General features: G+C 40.7%; 1 protein-coding gene across 1 annotated transcript; it reads right to left on the reverse strand.

Annotated features, from left to right (window-relative positions):
• Positions 1-3,684: 3,684 nt before the first annotated feature.
• On the reverse strand, positions 3,685-19,052 carry LSM3 (LSM3 homolog, U6 small nuclear RNA and mRNA degradation associated). Its single transcript, XM_036267047.1, has 4 exons — positions 18,922-19,052; positions 16,019-16,129; positions 12,809-12,904; positions 3,685-4,000 (listed from the first exon to the last, which is right to left on the reverse strand). Exons 1-4 carry the CDS (start codon positions 18,940-18,942, stop codon positions 3,920-3,922), a joined length of 309 nt encoding a protein of 102 aa, XP_036122940.1. The 5' UTR covers positions 18,943-19,052; the 3' UTR covers positions 3,685-3,919.
• Position 19,053: the final 1 nt, after the last annotated feature.

Raw genomic sequence — 19,053 nt, forward strand, 5'->3', positions numbered from 1 at the left:
TGTATTAACTAGATTAGATGGTTAGATGGTGGGAATCTTTTCATAATGTATATCAAATCACCACAATGTGTACTTTAAATATCTTACACTTTTGTCAATTATACCTCAATGAAGCTGGGGAAAAAAAAGTACCATTTACCCCTTATATCCACATTGTTGTTGCTGGTTTTCTCACAGCTTAATTACTCAGTTATTCAGCATTTACTAAGGACAAACTCTTGGCCAGGCTCCATGCCAGGGGCTGTGAATACTGTACCTGTTCATAAGCAGCAACTTGTCTGGAGTTCAGTGCTATTGATTCACACCATGCAAGTATCCTGCCCTCAATGGCTCCCAGGACCCCAATACCTACTCTCAGCCTCCCCTCCTGTGTTGCAGGTTCCCCAGCCTAGACCCCCCAAGCCTCCACCCTCAGAGGATTCCAGCTACCATCAGGCCCAGTCAACTTAACAAATCTAAACTCTATTCACACGGATTACCTCTCAAGGTGCTCCAGGGCCTCCTACTAGATTCCAGAGCAATGGCTTTCAGTCACTGTGCTTCCACTATGAGGTGTGTTCCAAGAAATGTGTTACTAATAATCAAATACCTACAAGTTAGCCTTACATAACAGGCATTCTTTATCTCCAGCTCCCATCCATCTTTTTCTCCAGCTCCCTTTGGAGAGCTACCCCTCTCCAAACTCAGACCATATGGCTCAATGGAAATAATCTTGCTCTTAGTTCCAGAATGGGCATGTGGCCCATCAGAGCCCGACAGTCACATGGCTATAATGACTATAGACATGAACTGGCACATGAACCAGTCAAGGACAGAGACCATTACAGCTGGCAGACAGATAGACTGAAAAATCAGGCAGGGCTAGCCCAAGGGTGAAATCCACATAATTCAGCAGAGCAGAGTTACAGAAACATCAAGCCTCTTGATCCTGCCAGGATGGCTCCCGGAATTTTCAGTTACTTTCCTGGTCCAAGGCAGGTGAGCATTGCTCACAGCTGGCAAATGCTCACACAATAGAACATTCCTCTCCTTCTGACTTCAGGCTGAAAGCAGTGTGGGCAACACAGGTAATATTATACGTAATAAAAGGTGTGTGAAACCAATTTCATAGTGTGCAGAAAGATACTTCTAATTTGGGAAGATCTTCAAAAATCACTATTTGAAATTTGTGAAAATTGTCTATTTGTAGGGAATGATTTTAGTCTTAACTTAGGATGCTCAAATTACTTGGGTTTCAATTTGGGCACATTTCATCTTAAAGATGGATGGGTGTTGTCCTACACCTTGCCCGTCCATCTTCCTCTGTGGAAGACAAGGACTATTCATAACCATCTCTTTCAGGAAACCAGCAAGACAGAAATCCAGGCACGGCATCTGCTTCAGAGGCTTCCAAAGGAAAGATGGTCAAAAGGATCCTCTTGCCCTGTGTGACACCACATTGCAGAAACCACGTCACCAGCTCTAATGACCACTGGCTATCCAGGTGGACAGAGCTCAGTACTGTGCAGCCTCAAAGTCCAAGGGATAGTTCCCAGGGACCCTCTGATTGCTTAACCCCTGACGGAAAGACCCCTACAGACCTGCAGAGAAAGCCTTGACGCAGAGGACTGTGGCAGGACACTACTTGAGCTGCCCCTGTTGTGGACTGAGTCCCAGCTCCAACCCTCCACAGCAGGTAGCCCGAGCTCCAAAAGGGCTCACAAAACCCCCTCCTTTCTATTGGTAATACAGGTTTTTCTGCAGTTAATCCTTTATTGCCCATGTCCCTGTACCTCAGCAGCCAAGAATTAAGTGGATGCTTGTATGCTGCAGCTGAGTTTTTTGTTTTTTTTTAATCCTCACCCGAGGACATTTTTCCAATTTTGTTCAGATAGAGCGGGAGGGAAAGAGAGGGAAAGAGAAACATCGACATGAAAGGGACACATCGAGTGGCCGCCACACACACAACCCAACCAGGGCTGGGGACAAACTGCAACCGAGGTATATGCCCTTAGTTGGAACCAAACCCAGGTCTCTCCAGACCACAGGCCAATGCTCCAACTGCTGAGCCAAACTGACCAAGGCACAGTTGAGTTTTATATGCACATGAAGGTAACTGTTAAATTTTAAGACCATGGTTTGAGAAACGTGTGTAAACAGTCCTCGCAGCCAAAAGTTCTAGAGGATGTCAGGTCAAGGCTGTGGTGGACATCAGGAGCCATAGCCAGGGTCTCCACAGCACGCCTCCACACCACACACACACAGAGTCTGACAGATTCACATCCTATTGCCTTGTACTAGCTATGTGACCACACACACACGAGTCTGACAGATTCACATCTTATTGCCTTGTACTAGCTATGTGACCACATGCAAGCAACCGAAGCTCTTTGAGCTTCGGTTTCTTGTAACATTTCTGTTTAAAAAAAAAAAAAAGTTGTAAGGATTAAACAGGAATATGTATACAAATTGCTTTTGCCTAGTGCACTTTGTTCGACAAATGATGGTAATTATCATTGTGTATCATCATCATCATCTAAGCAAGAGTCCTACTCAGAAAGGATGATCCAAAGGATTGACCACTTGCTACCATCCGAACAAGTCATGTTTTACAATAGTGAACAGGATGCTATAAAACAGGTCACCTTCTGGGACTACTAAAGCCTAAAAACAAAGTGTGGAGGGAGCAGAAGTGAAGGGAGGTTCTCTCCTGTCTACTCACATTAGATAGAACCCTGTCAGCTCGCCCACACTTGTTTTTCCCTTCTCCTTTAACTTGCAGGGACAGGTACAATAACTAATGAACACAAAACCTTCCTCATGTCTACCGAAAGCATTTTTGCACATGGCTTAACATAGTGTGCATGTTAGCACATCATGCCGGATGATGAATTAACACACACACACTCGCCATACTTATAGACAAACCATCCACATACCAAACTTTCTGTATTTCAAAATGGTACGACCTACTTAATGAAGGATGTCAAGTTCTAAACCCGGTCTTAATCAAGGTTTAGAGATTGTAACACATATGTATACGTTCCCCTTTATTTTTGAGCATTAAGTGCTGACTGACTGAAGCTAGAAATAAAAATAGCTCTGCTTTTTTAGCCACTTTGTTTTATTGTGCCGCCAAGACAGGTTGTTTTAGCCCTCCCATCATTAATGGCCTATGATCCAAGAATGGAAAAATGGTTTCTTTGAGTCACAAAATATGTGTAGCATTGGTAGATATGACAAAGCTGAACCACACAGGTATATAACCACTGAAGTTTAACCTTGGAAATAAATCAGGCCAGACAGAAGTAACAGAAATTATATTTCATCCTTCACCGCAACGTTAATGTTTACAATGACCTATCACCTCCCCTACCCCCTTCTGATTTGGGTGCTCTTGTGTCTTACGGCATCCTATAAATGCGTTACTCTAGCAGCACTAATCACACTGTCCTGCAATTACTGGTTTAAACAACTGCCTTCCCAGAAGACTTGAGGGAAAGCAGCACAGTACTCAACCTGGTGCCTCAAACATAGTAGATGTATTACATGCGTACAAATGCAGTGAATGTAAGATGTGTGCTTACTTTAAAGAATTCACAAGAGACTGCATTTTTTTAAAAATCAAAAAAGAAAACATCAAATTTAATTTTAAAAATCAGAAATTGTCTGAAAAAAAATGAATGGAACAATCAACTCCTAAAAAAAGAGGGCTGCATCTTGGTGGTCACATTTATAAGGAGGGTTGGAGAAAAATAAAAATGCCATTTAGCTTAAGAACTTGTGAGTTATGTGCAAATCAACTCATTTCAGGAGTGGAAGAATCCTTGGCCATTTCTTAATGTCAAAATTCACGCAGGTTTCTCTTTGAACATCTTCTGCATTTAAAGACGCAATCACATAAAGTCTCCTCATTTCCACACAGAATAAATTCTTTGTTTCAGCCAACTCTCAACGGAGGGGCAACTAGCACCACACCATCTCCCCGGACAAAGAGCATTGGAATATTCCGCTTTGTTGACTGGAAAAGGAAGAAATAAAAAGAATACATTTATATAAATAGGTAGTATTTTTTTGTTTTGTTTTTCACAAGAGAAATTTGAAACAATAAACCACACATAGATTCATCATAATACAAACTGATTTAAAAAACTGATCACTTACCTTTGTAGCACAAAAAAACAATCTATTAACTGTTTACTTTTCCTGGATATCAGTAACTGGGGCAGAGACTGGACTATCCACCAATATCTACTCTCTTCCTGGCACACAGCTAGACTATATTTCTCATACTCCCTTCCAACCAGATTTAGCCATGAGATTAAGTTTTAACTAATGAGAAATAAACAGACATGACCGACTTATCCATAAACTTACTATAAATTTCCCTCTATGGTCTTCCTCCCACTGCTGGAGAACCCACAGGATGGCAGAACCCTAAGACAGAGGAAGCCTGGGCCCCTAACTGAGCATCTGGAAAAAAGCTATTGCTGCTGACCTAAAACCCCACTCAGGATGGTTATGTGGGGAGAAATAAAATTCTATTGTGCTGAGTCATTACATATTGCTACTGCACTCATGCATATGAAATGGATACCTTAGGGTATTAGCCTAAGTGTCAAGCCTTAGGCAGTAATTAAACAGATATGGAATGTTTGAAATCCTCTTATGCCTTGGCAAACACATGGTCCAACTGTCTGCAATGACTTGGAGAGTAGCCAAAGGACCTCCCAAACCTATAGGTTCTGGGGGAAGGTTGGAAGTCAAATGTTGGTAGGTGTTGGTGTTAACCTGATGCACTCAGCAAAGAGTATAAGAAAGAGATGAGCTCAGGAAAGAACTAGCTGGTTTTCAAGCCGAGATGACAAGAAATAGAATTCAAAGGGTCAGAAAAGCCAAACTATAGACATAAGCAGGAAAAAAAGCTTTAAGGAACTAAGCCCAGTAAAACAAACTCAGCTCTGAGACAAAGATCAGATTAAGGGTATTGTCTTTCCATCTAAACTCACTTTAGCAAATGGTCTCAAGGTAGTGAACATTAATTTGAGGGACAGAAATACAGGTGAGACAGTAAATAAATAAAGGCATCTACAAGCTACATCTAGGAAAGAACACTGACTGGGGATAGTAGCCCACAGAATTGCTTGGAAGTAACCATACTGGAAACATGAAGTTCTTAATTTTCAAAGAAACTGCACTGCCAAAGAAACTATAGCCTGGCTAAAAAAAGCCTTTGACTATTTGAATCTTCCAGCATAAGCAAGAAGTTGGCTGTGAAAGCTCGGCACCCCAATTTAGGGTTTCCAGATTTAGCCAACAAAAATACAAGTCACTGGTTGCAGTTTGTCCCCGCCCTGCTTGGGTCGTGCGGGTGGCAGCCACTCGATGTGTACCTTTCATGTTTCTCTCTCTCTCCTTCCTCTCCCTCCCTCCCACTCTATCTGAATAAAAAATGAAAAAAAAACAAAAACTGTCCTCAGATGAGGATAAAAAAAAAAATACAAGTCACCCACCCTAGCCGGTATGGCTCAGTGGTTAAAGTGTCAACCTGAGCACTGAAGGGTTGTGGATTAGATTCCTAGCCAAGGGCACATACCTGGGTTGCAGGTTCAATCCCCGGCTCCAGTCAGGGCACATATGGGAGGCAACCAATCAATGTGTCTCTCTCACATCGATGTTTCTCTCTCTCTCCCCCTGCCCCCACCCTCTCCCTCCCTCCCACTCTCTCTAAAAAATTCAATGAAAAAATATCCTCAGGTGAGGATTAACAAAATAAATAAACAGGTCATCCAATTAAATTTGAATTCTAGATAAAAAAGAATTGTTTTAGTATAAGTATGTCCCAAATATTGCATGAAACATACTTAACCTAACCAAGGGATTTCTTCTACTACTGGGACAGAGAACAGACATACCTCCCCAGGGGATTGTCAATGCTAAGGATCAGTAACTGCTCTATGTTCCCATTCTTTTGTTTGTTTGTTTGTTTGTTTGTTTGTTTGTTTTTTGTGGTACGTTCCCCTAGCAGGAACCAAACCCAGGACTCCCTGGTCCGAAGGCCAACGCTCAACCGCTGAGCCAAACTGGCCAGGGCTGTTCCCATCCTTTCCTTTACTAAAAGGGAGTTTTTATGGTGAATATTTTGTCCCTGCTCTGCTTTGGTGGATGTGGGAGAGCAATGGAAAGTAATTCATCCTTTATAATTTATAGTAATTGGTACCACAAGTGACCACATGTAGATCTGAAAACTCCAAATCATGTGGTGATCCCAGACTCTGAGCTGGATGTCCCTGCTTGCCTTTTCTGGGGTAGAGGTGAGTGTGTTCTGTGTGTGGGAAACAAGGTTCTGTAATACCCATTCTTGTTGGTCTTCATCGCAACTAATCGATCAAATTCACAAAATTCCATATAACCATGCTAATACCAGTATACAGAGCTTCACAAAAGGAAAGCACAATATGCCAGCCAGGCAGCATACCCAGTGGGAGCTGTTACAACATTCCAAGGACTCTTCTCTAGCTACCCAAATGACAGCTCACTTACCAGGTGGGTGAAGGAGCCACCCTGGCATAACTGCCCTAAGCTCCACAGAGGAAGCAGTATCTCTTATAACAGACACACAAATGTAGCTTCATAGTTACTAAGGAGGGCCACATGCCATTACAAGTATCACATCACATTCAGGGAAGCCTAAAGCTACGAGTTAACAGTATTTAGAGCTCATTAATAGTTCTTCCAGTTCACATACAGTTTACCAACCAGGAACCATTTTCACCATGAGCAATATTTCCTAGTAAAACAGCTGACATTCCACTTTTATCAGGTTTCTAAAGAAAGAAAATTGATAAGGAAATGCATGATCATTTTTCCATGGAGATAATATTTTTTAAATCCTTTGCTCACAGGTATACAGAGATGTTTGGTTGCTCAAGGGGCAGACTATGGCAGAAATTGCTAGCTATTCATAAAAATTCTTTTTTCTTTCCTTCTTGGGTACACAATTAAAATATATTTCCCAGGCTCCCTTGCATATTGCTGAGTTCTGGCCTAAGAACGTGAGAAGAACCCTGGCCAGTTTGGCTCAGCAGTTAGAGCGCCGGCCTGTGGTCCAGAGAGATCCGGGTGCGGTTCCTGCTAGGGGCACGTACCTCGGTTGTGGTTTGTCCCTGGTCCTGGTTGGGTCGTGCGGGTGGCAGCCACTCGATGTGTCCCTTTCTTTTTTTATTTTATCCTCACCCGAGGACATTTTTCCATTTTTTGTTCAGATAGAGTGGGAGGGAGAGAGAGAGAGAGAAACATCGATGTGAAAGGGACACATCGAGTGGCTGCCACCCGCACGACCAACCAGGGCCGGGCACAAACTGCAACCGAGGTACGTGCCCTTAGCGGGAACCGAACCTGGGTCTCTCTGGACCGCGGGCCGACGCTCCAACCGCTGAGCCAAACCGGCCAGGGCTCGATGTGTCCCTTTCATGTCAATGTTTCTCTCTCTCTCCCTCTCTCTCCCCCTCCCACACTACCTGAACAAAAAATGGAAAATGTCCTTGGGTGAGGATAAAAAACAACTGTATATTCTATATTTCATCACATTTAAGACATCATCATTTGTAAACTTCTGTTCAACTAAAAAAGGGAAAAAATGCTAATTAAACTATGACACAATTCCTTCTTATATCATCTGTGAGATACAAGTCCATTTTAAAAATGCTAAAATGTAAGAAAAAGAAATTACGTCTTAGAATTGGTACATTATGATTATGTCCATGTTAACTTAAAAAAATGAGCAGCAAGAAAGACTAAAAGGAGATATAGGAAAATATTTTCAGTGGATCCTTCTGGTTGGTATGATGGAAATTTTTTATTTTCCTTGCATTGTTTTTGTCTATAAATTTCTAAAGTCTTTTAATGAATACACATTCCTTTTATGCTCAGAAAAGAATACATTTTTTTTAAGTGCAAGAGATTTAAAAATTCTGAACTTCTTTCCATTGAGACCGGCAGTCTATGTGATATGTTTCAACATAAAAGGAGTTACCTTTTTTTATGGGAAAACAACTTCCCACACCAAGGTAGATGTTCAGGGAGCTTTTAAGATATCACCTAACAGGAAAAGGTTCTACTGATGAGATCTTCTCTGTTCTGAGCAGAGAAGATTGTGACTGTTACATTTTGATAACAGTTGGAGCTTTAATTTGCTCCAGATGTCTTACAAGGTGAGGTTCCTATTTTTGTCTCTGAAGCCCTACTATCATGACCTGCCACCATGACCACCCACCCTTTATCTACAAAGGATTTTCTAAAACATTTTGGCTTTGAGAGCTCTTAGAGCTTTGCCTAACAACTGAGAATCATGTTTTAGCAGTCAGAGCAGGATGTGGGGTCTTGTCTCAGCCAAGTAGAAAATATACTTTCATAGAGATAGCAATGCAGATTAGCTTTAACCCAGGCCTAGTTCACTGGGCTGTTAGAGTTAAATATGATGTATTTATAAAATGGGGTGAACAGTGCTCAACACACAGCAGGCATTCAACAAAGATTAGTCCTCGAACCTTTCCCACTTCTACTTGTCTACTATTAGAATAAGTTTACGTTATGATAAAACACTGTCTCATATCCAGTATATACTCTCTAAAATACTTTCCTAATTGTTCACCTTCAAGGTACCTGAAAGTATTCTGCACACTAGGCACTTTACAAATTAAATTTTAAAGTCCACGGTGGCAGGGACCAACCATGGCCTGCCAGATCCTATAGATTTTTGTAATAATCTCTTTATTCAGTCTACCCATGTTAGCGCAGCTATTGCTGAGCTATCCAGAAGAATTTAGTGCTACCCTAATAACTTCAAGATTTCACTGTCCACCAATTCCATCATCAATTACTCCACTCCCTAATACAAAGAGCCCTGCAGGCTTTGAAGCCAGTTAGGCCAAGGTTTGAAATCCCTACCATATTTATTCCTAGCTAAACTTGGTTTCCTCAGCTAAAAAATGGAAATAACACCACTGACCTCAGTGTTACTGGGAGAGTAAATGTGATAAAACATGCAAGGCTTTGGCGCACAGCACTTATTTAAAACATAGCAATTTCCTTCCCCCACCCCCCTCTATTCTCTTTCTGAATAAGCAAATGTGTTCTCTCAACCTTTTTTTTGTTCTGTGACAAAGTATTCCCTCCAAATTGAATTTGTGTGTGTGTGTGTGTTTCCCCTAATATTATTTTGTACAGAATCAGAACTAGAGATTTTTACTATGAATGGAATCTAAGGCCTCTCATTTTTCAGTTGAGGAAGCTACATAGAGAGGCTAACTGACCTACTGGTGCAAACCATGACACCATCAAATCTTGGAAAAAAGACATAGTACTGATATGCTCAAATAAAATTAATAAAAAGGCAAAATGTTAACAGCCTAATAAAACTGGTTAGCAAGTTATACACCAGAAGTTGAAACTTAATTCTTAGAACACTGTGATTTTTCATCTATTCATGCTATTTCCACTTCCCAGTTAATTTTAAAACTTAACTAATAACATGTACTTCATCTCTCTAACAAGACTACACTTCATTATCTCTATTCCGTCCCCTATTGCATACTCCTCTAAAACCTAACCATATACTTATCACCTACAGATAACAAGGCACTATGAGGAATAGAATGAATAATATCCTGGTCTCTGCCATCAAGTAGTTCCCAAGATGAAAAGGAATATACAAATGAAAATGTAAATAAGATCAGTGACAGCTCAGAGTGTCAAGGGTTAGAAGATCCAACCAGAAGAGGAAATGACCAAAGGAGGAAAGGTCAAGATGGTCAGAGAAAGTGTCACAGAAGAGCCCTGGCCAGTTTGGCTCAGCGGTTAGAGCATCGGCCTGCGGTCCGGAGAGACCCGGGTTCGGTTCCCGCTAAGGGCATGTACCTCGGTTGCAGTTTGTCCCCGGCCCTGGTTGGTCGTGCGGGTGGCAGCCACTTGATGTGTCCCTTCACATCGATGTTTCTCTCTCTCTCTCCCTTCCACTCTATCTGTACAAAAAATGGAAAAATATCCTCGGGTGAGGATAAAAAAAAAAAAAAAAAGTGTCACAGAAGAGATAGGGATGAGCTGGTAGGAAAGAGACAAGACATTCCAGTGAGGTAAAATATTATGGGAAAAGACAGAAGCAGAACTATATAGAGCACACTCTGAAGTCAGTGAGAAGACCTACTTGACTAGAGTCATCAGAATGAAAACTGGAAAGTTATAACCACACCGCGGAGGGTCTTAACCTAGCCTGAATGTGTGCTTTGCTCTATAGGCTACAGAAAGCCTTAAAAGTTTCTAAGCATGACTGTGACAAAGAAAAGCAGTGTTTGAGGATAACCACTTTGGCAGTCAGTCATACATGGGCTAGAATGAAGGTGGGCATGAAGAAAAGTGCCTGAGCTAAGGTCATGGCAATGGAAAAGAAAAGCATAAAACATAAACTAACATGAAGGGAGAATCAGCTAAATTAGTTACTGATCAGTGGGAGTGAAAAGGAATTCTTAGATTTATGGTCTAAATAACAGAAAAATCATAAACAGAAATATGGAATTTTTGAAGGTAAAGAACACCAAGAGTTTAGTTTTAGATTTACTAAGTTTAAGCAAACATCCAAAGTGGAAAAACCTTTAATAAGAATATTGGAAATGAGACTGAAGCTCAGCAAAGGAAAGAAACGGAAGATAGATTTATCCGTAATCACAATGGTCACCTATTACACCACACCACCAGCTTTCCATGCACCAAATTCAGTGCACCCTATAATAATCCTGGGAGGCAAACACAGGAATTACCATTTTACAAAGGGGTTCCCCACCCTGGCTGGTGTGGCTTGGTTGGGTGTCATCCAGTGCACCAAAAGGTTGCCAATTCAATTCCTGGTCATGACACATGCCCAGGTTGCAATTTGCAGGCTCAATCACCAGTAGGGGGCGTGCAGGAGGCTGCCGATAGATGTTTTGTTCTCACACAGATGTTTCTTTCTCTCCCTCTGATATCTTTCCTCTAAAAAAAAAAAAAATCAATAAACCATTCTAATACACACATACACAGAGAGGGGGTCCCTGAGGCTTAGAAAGTTTCTATAATTTGCCCAAGTGTCACCTAACTCATCATCAGGAGCCAGGATTTCACCCAGATCTATTAAGAGCCTAAACTTTTATGCTGTACTAATTACTGTTACAGACTCATGGCTTATAACATATAATAGTTACTAATGACATCTCTGGGGGGGGGGGGGGGGATGAAGATTTAAAAAAAAAATAAAGCCCATGTTCAGAGAGAGAAAGAAAACTAGCAAAGGAGTCAGGAGGGGTTGAAGACAAGAGGAAAGCCATGATTAAAGCACAACTACAAAACCAACAAAGGCTAACATTTAAACACTTACTATGTACCTGTTGCTAATGCAAAGGTTCTTCAAGTAACCTCTCGGTGAATCTTCAATAGCTGTATTAATTGGGTCCTATTACTATGCCCACTTTATAGACAAGGAAAATTAGTCACAGATAATTTGGTACAACTATATAGCTGGTCAAGATTTGAATCCAGGTTTAAGCCACTATTCTCTAGGAGGGCCAGAAACTGGCTTCCCAATACTTAAGACTTAAAGACAAATGTGATTTTCTTTTTTTATATTTGAAGAATAAAATGTGTCAACATCTGGAAGATCTGCATAACAAAGTGAACTAACATATTCCAAATGACCAGTCCTTGACGTTATAAAATTATGCATGTGTCAAAGATCCACTAGAAGTGGAAGGTAGACCAATGAATTTGCATATAACAAGAGTATGAAAAGTTCATTAACAGGGTTTCAGATTCCACACTGCAATTAACCTTTAAAAAACCACCACTCTTGCTCTGGCCAGTTTGGTTGAGCAGTTAGAGCATCGGCCTGCAGTCCAGAGAGACCCAGGTTCGGTTCCCGCTAAGGGCACGTGCCTTGGTTGCAGTTTGTCCCTGGCCCTGGTTGGATTGTGCAGGTGGCAACCACTCGATGTGTCCCTTTCATGTCAATATCTTTCTCACTCTCTCCCTCCCACTCTATCTGAACAAAAAATGGAAAAATGTCCGCAGGTGAGGATAAAAAAAAAAAAACCACCACTCTTGAATTGGGGTATAGCATCAAAGGCAAATAACCACAAAAAAATACTCATCCCTTTTCCAACTATCTATATGTGTGAGGTCCAATTTTCTTCCATTATATCAAAACATATTAAATGCAGAAAAGTGTTATGAGAAGCTAGATGTCATTAATTAAGCCATGCAATAAAGAGACTTGCAAAAATGTGAAACAAAGACTCTTCTCACTAAATATTTTGTTTTAGAAAATAGTTATTGTTCATAAAACTGTTACTTATATTAATAGGTTTATTTTTTAATGAGTTAATGTATTTTTAAAATTTCCAAATTTTAGTTTTTACTAAGTATTGCTAGATCAAATCCACATCAAACAAAAGAACATTATCCAGTATGACTGTTACATATTAGCACACAGGCATCTTACACGGTCACATTTCATTGAATCCTGGCAACTGTATGAGGTAAGTAATAGTATTCCTGCTTACCAATGAGGAAATTAAGCCTGCAAATTAATTCCCTTGCCCGAAGTACCCCAGGTAAGAAGTGGCCAAGCCAATACTGGAAACAGGCCTGTGTGACTCCAAAACTTTACTTTTAATTGCTACATTCTACTGAATCCACGAGTAGGTGTCAAAACACAACAGACTTTCCATAAACAAGCGTTAAGCTGTTGAATGTTAAGAACAATTAGCATTTTAAAAGCAATGAATAGAATTGCATGACTTACTTTATATATCTCTTCATATGTTTCTTCATCAATTTCTATAGTAGTCACTGTTTCTTCCACATCTCCCAATATCATATTTAAATGTTGATCATAAGCCTGAAGTGGGAGGGTGAGGGACCAAGAAACTTAATTAAGAAACAATGAACAGGACTTACAATATGCAAATGACTCAATTAAAAGTAACACAGGCTGGTGTGACTCAGTGGTTAAGTGTCCAAAAGGTCGCCAATTTGATTCTCGGTCAGGGCACATGCCCAGGTTGTGGGCCTGATCCCCAGAGAGGGCATGCAGGAGGCAGCCATTGATGTTCTCTCTCATCGATGTTTCTCTCTCTCTCCCTCTAAAAAATCAATAAAGAAAAAAATATTTAAAAAAGTAACCCAGAATACTTATCCCACTAACTTCTACACACAAATAAAAAATAATCTTGCTGGTCCTAGCCAGTGTGGCTCAGTTGGTTGGGCATTGTTCCATGCACTGAAAGGTTGCCAGTTCGATTCCTAGTCAGGACACATGCCCTGGTTGCAGGCTCAACCCCCAGTAAGGGGTGTGCAAGAGGCAGACAATCAATATTCTGCTCTCGCATCGATGTTTGTTTCTCTCTCTCTCTTTCTCCCCCCCCCACCGCCTCCCTTCCTCTCCGTCTAAAAAGCAATTTAAAAATCTTTTTAAAAAAAACCTATCCTGCTGTATAAATATACTTTCCTTTTTTTTTTTATCCTCAGCCAGGGACATTTTCCCCTTTTTTTTTTTTTGTTCAGACACAGTGGGGGGTGGGGGGTGGGGAGCAAGAGAAACATGGAGTGGCTGCCTCCCACATGACCCCAACCAGGGCCGGGGATGAACTGCAACCGAGGTATGTGCCCTTGACCGGAATTAAACCCGCACCTCATTGGTCCACAGGCAGATGCTCTAACTGCTGAGCCAAACTGGTCAGGGCAATATACTGTTTCTTTACAAATAATTTCCAACAATAACTGAATTGATCTGATAAAAATACAAAACTGTTTAAATGGCCAAAACTGAATTTATTCAAAATAACTTGAAATTATTTTGAGTGGTCATCTTACTTGTTATCTAAGGCACTTTACATCATTTATAATAATTATGAAAAATAGCAAATTTATCACTTTTCAGTAGACTCTTTCAATTCCATCTGTAACAGTGTGACAAGAAAAACACAGTAAAGGAAATAAAATTATTTGTTTAATTGCTAAGATGATGGCATTATAGTCTCCTAAAGGCATAAGGCACTATCATTCAATCCTCCCTATCCTAAACTAAACACCATAAGGTAATATAAGTAAAATGACATTCTGCCCATTTATAACCTAGCCAGAACTGTGTTTGGCACCTGTTGGCTCAATCAATAAATGCTCCAACTCAGATATTCAGGATGTCCTCAATCCAAGCTCCAAAGCTCATGAACCTCCAGGGGCCTTATTCAGAACCCACTTATGCTTACTTTTAACAAAGTGTTAAATGGTTCACCAACTCACATCAAAATAAAAGTGGTCAATGAGCCACATGGGGAGCTGCTGGCAGAACACACTAAAAAAAAACCTAGAGCAAAAAAAAAATCTATATTGGAGAAAACAAACAAAAGGTTGGGGGCCATTCAGTATAGAGGCAATTGAATCTATATAGAGAACTGAAGACACTTCCAAGAGTTAAGGCAACATGTCTGTCCCAGGGTGTCTCTCCATGTGCCACTGACTGGCCCATGTGATTAAGTTCAATTCCGTTTTTCTTGGCAAAGTTGCCACTATTCCATTTCCTGGGGTTCCTTTTCCCTTAAGGCTAACTGATATATTAAGACTACTGTCTCCCTAGGCCCCTACTTCCTTTCCAAGAATAGCAGGTTCTTTATCTTTAGGTTTTATGGGAGGTAGAATCATAGTACTTAGGGTGAGGCTGAAGTCAGACTGCCTAGGTTCATATTCTGGTCCTCCCTTTACTGGCTGTATCAATTTACGCAAGTAACTTCACCTTTCTGAGCCTGAGTTTCTTCAACTACAAAACAGGGATATTTAGTATCTACCCTCATAGGGTTGTTATAAAGATTAAATGAGATATGTATTATCTACAAAACACTTAGCACAATGCTCAATAAATTTTAGTCATTTTTAATCACTTTAGGGTAGAATGGCAGTAAAGGAAAACAATACACTCTGGAAAATAACATGTTATTAAGAAGAAGCAAAACTTTCAGTTACTCTCTTTATGAATAAATGTGACCACTTCAAGGGACTAATCCTATAGAAATACTTGCAGATACAAAGAAATATGTACAAACATGCTTACAGCAGCATTATTTATAGTAACATAAAATGGAAAACAATCTAAATATCACTACCAAATAAAGAATTCTATGTAGTCATTAAAAATAAAGAATTTATATTCAGTCATGATCAGTGATTTCTAAGAAAGATTAAGTGAAGGAAAAGGTACTCAAAAATATGTGTAGCAAGATCCCATGTTTTAGGGATGGCATATATAGTGCAAATATATGCATACAGACATATATATAAATATATACATGAAAAGATCTGAGAAACTCTAGACCCAATTTTTAACAGTGGTTATTAATAGACAAAATGGAATGTCACCTTTTACTCTATGTATTTCTGTGTTAAGTTTTTTCACAAGGAAACACAAATTGCCCGGGTGGTGTGGTTCAGTGGATTGGGAATCGTCCCATGGACTGAGAGGTCCCTATTCCATTCCTGGTCAGGGCACATGCCCAGGTTGTGGGCTCGATCCCCAGTAGGGGGCATGCAGGAGGCAGCCAATTAATGTTTCTCTCTCCCATTGATGTTTGTATCTCTCTCTCTAAAAAAAAATCAATAAAAATATTTTTTAAAAAACAAATTTATATATATATCAGTAATTTAAAGAACATTTAAATAAGAATGAAGAAATGTTATTTGCAAATAAACAGAACGAAAAAAATGACAGAAATGAACATATCTAATAAACATATCACTCTAATAAACATATCATTTCTGTTAAGAGAAAGAAATGTTAAAAATATGAATAAAATACACTTGTATTTGACTTACAGAAATATGGGTGACCTTCCACCTCGCTCTCCTCTACATTCAAAATGCTCTTCCACAGTGGACAGTTTTTACACTTCAAGGGAGTGAGAGAAGGGAGGTATGACAAGGAAATAATCTGATTTCAAGGTAATTTAATAAATGTACTTACATGTAATCTACCTCGAAGCTCTCTGTCATTTCTCATTTTCACATAAATTCGCTCATCCAGGCTGAGCCTGATAAGATCCAGGGGCTCTTCTACAGTGTTGGTAGTTTGTTGCTGATAAAAGAAGCAGGCTTAGTAATCTAGTTACTAGAGAGAATGCAGCACTCAAATTAATGCTATGCTGTGTGATGTGGGCAAATAACATAACTCCTCTATGTCTTAAGTTTCATAACTTGTAAAATGTGGATCACAATAGTGCTTACCTAATACCATTGTTGTGAGGCTTACATGACATATATAAACGCTTAAAACGGTACCTGGCACAAAGTAAGTGCTATACAAATGAGACCTGAAACATACATACACAGGGAGGAGTTATACAGCAATATAATCACGACTGTACTCAGTTCCTCAAAATCCCAACTGCCTGACCCAATTTCAAGGTATAAGGAGTCACTCTCAGTGACGTAAACCTTATCTCAAATATCATTCAATAATTTGAAAAGTATTCACTTAATGACTACTACACAGTAGTCACAGTGCTAATCAGAGATGAAGGTCTGAGGGAAGACTATGAGTTCAGTACAGGGCAGGCTGAATTTAGGGTGCCAAATGGCCATAAAAATAATATATTCAGCCCTGGCTGGTTTGGCTCAGCAGTTAGAGCACGGGCCCTCAGACTGAAGTGTCTCAGGTGTGATTCTGGTCAAGGGCACGTACCTCGGTTGCAATTTGGTCCCCAGCCCTGGTGAGGGTTGTGCGGGAGGTGGCTGATCGATTTGTCTCTCTCACATCAATGTTTCTCTCTCTCTCCCTCCCTCCCACTCTATCTGAAGATAAATGGAAATATGTCCTCAGGTGAGGATTTAAAAATAGTAGTAATAATAATATATTCAACAGGCAGTATAGAATACTGGCTGAAAGCCATGGTTTCGGAATCAGACAGTGTGGGTCAACTCCTGACTCTGACACTTATGAATTGAGATTAAAAATTATGCCACCTCAGCCCTGACCTGGTGCTCAGTTGATTAGAGCAAAGTCCAACACGCCAAGGTTGAGGGTTTGATTTCCGATCAGGGTACATACAAGAATAAACTAGTAAATGCAAGAGTAAGTGGAACAACAAATCAATGTTTCTCTCTAAAATCAATAAATAAATATTTGAAAAAACATTATGCCATCTCTAATTCTCAGTTTCCCTGTCATAAAACGAGGAAGCCAAAATCTTCCTTCATGATTCTTATGAGGATTAAATTAACTAACATACTGTATAGCCCTGGCCAGTGTGTGGTTCTGTTGGTTGAGCATGATCCTGTGCACCAAAAGGTCGCTAGTTCAATTCCCAGTCAGGGCACATGCCAAAATTGTGGGTTCCATCCCTAGTTGGGGTGCATATGGGAGGCAGGTGATCAATGTTTCTCTCTCTCCTTTACTCTATCTCTAAAATCAATAAAAACATATTTTTAAAAAATTAGCTAATATATTTAAAATACTATCTGGCAAACAGAAAGTACTTATAAAATGGTTGTCATTGTTTCTGTTAAAGAACCATTGGAAACAGGTCTCGGAGAGATCAGGGCTAGGATGACTTGGGGTCATCTACATGGAAGAGATGGTTGAAGCCAGGAGAGTTGATAAAATTACTCAAGGAGAGCTTCTTCATGAGCATACGAGGCCAATGGAGGAAGGTGACCGAATATTACAGGCCCTACAGCCTTAAATGGCTAGATGAGAGGAGAAAAACATCCTGAGCTCAATTGCTCCCCAACCCTAGTTCAACAGGTGTTTGTTAAGAACCAACTAACCAATTAGATTACAATGATACAGAAGTCAGTCCCTGCCTTCAAGGAGCTCATTCTAGTCAAGAGAGGCATATAATTATAATACTATAAGATATAAGAATCTACACATGACAGAGGCCTACTTTAGCCTCAGTCTGGGATGCCCGCTGTCTACCCTTTTCATCCTGTAGCTTTAAATACTGCGTTTCCAAAGAGACCTCCCAGGTCAGCCAATTCATTCATTCACTCAATCAATGTGTTGAGTGTTTCCAGCACTGTTTTAAACTCCGAGGACAGAATAATGAAAACAAAACAAAACTCCTACTCTTAAGAAATTACATTGGGGAGCAGGGGGCAGGAGACAGACATTAAACAAAACTTATACTTGATATGAACAAGTAACATGCTATGAAGAAAATAGAGAGACTGAGGAGAGTAGGCTCGTTCATGTAGGTGACCAAAGGAGGTGAGGTTTCAGTAGACGTCGTGGCCTGATCCACGACACCTGCGGAAGAGTATTTTGGGAAGGAGGAGGAGCAGCTGAGAGAGCCCGTAGGCCTCGGTTCCCTGCACACGGCTCCTTGCTTGTTTCTCGCACACCACATCACAGTTCCTATATAGCGCACATATCAATGTTTACTTTTAATCCGTCCTCCCCCGCAATACAAGCTCCAACTAGGGGCAGTGATCACGTCATGTCGATGCCGGTGTCCCCGGTGCTTTATAACGGTGTCTAACCATAGAAAGCTGATGTTCACTAAGTATTTGTTGAATGAGTAACAATAGTTGCGCTCAGTAGTGATAAAAAGTCCTGAACTTTATTATCACGCTTTCTATCAAAATTCCGACAGCTCCGTGAAGCAAGCCAAGATCATTCCCCTTCTATGAAGTTGATACTCAGAGAAAGGAAATGACGAGCGGGCGAAGTTAACTAGTTTTCCGGCGGATTTCTAAGAAGACGACTTCAAGGCCCGAGGCAAAATTCAAGCCCGTAACGACCCGGAGAGAGGCGGCATGATAGGCTCCCTTCCCGTTAGCTTGGAGGAAGCAGCCCTGGTACGCAAAGCCGTCCAGGGCTGGACATGAGAAAGCCACGCTGGAGCGAGTCCCTCAGAAGACACTCACCTGGTCCACGTCGTCCGCCATGTTTCAAACCCTGCGCCCTTTCTCGCCTCTCGCGATATCACTCGAGCCCCCTCCAGGCTCCGGAAACGCGAGGCCGCTAAGCACCGGAAGTAGAAAGTAGTCTGTTTTGCC

Source organism: Molossus molossus, unplaced genomic scaffold (genome assembly GCF_014108415.1).
Source record: "Molossus molossus isolate mMolMol1 unplaced genomic scaffold, mMolMol1.p scaffold_m16_p_18, whole genome shotgun sequence".
Classification (NCBI taxonomy): Eukaryota; Metazoa; Chordata; class Mammalia; order Chiroptera; family Molossidae; genus Molossus; species Molossus molossus.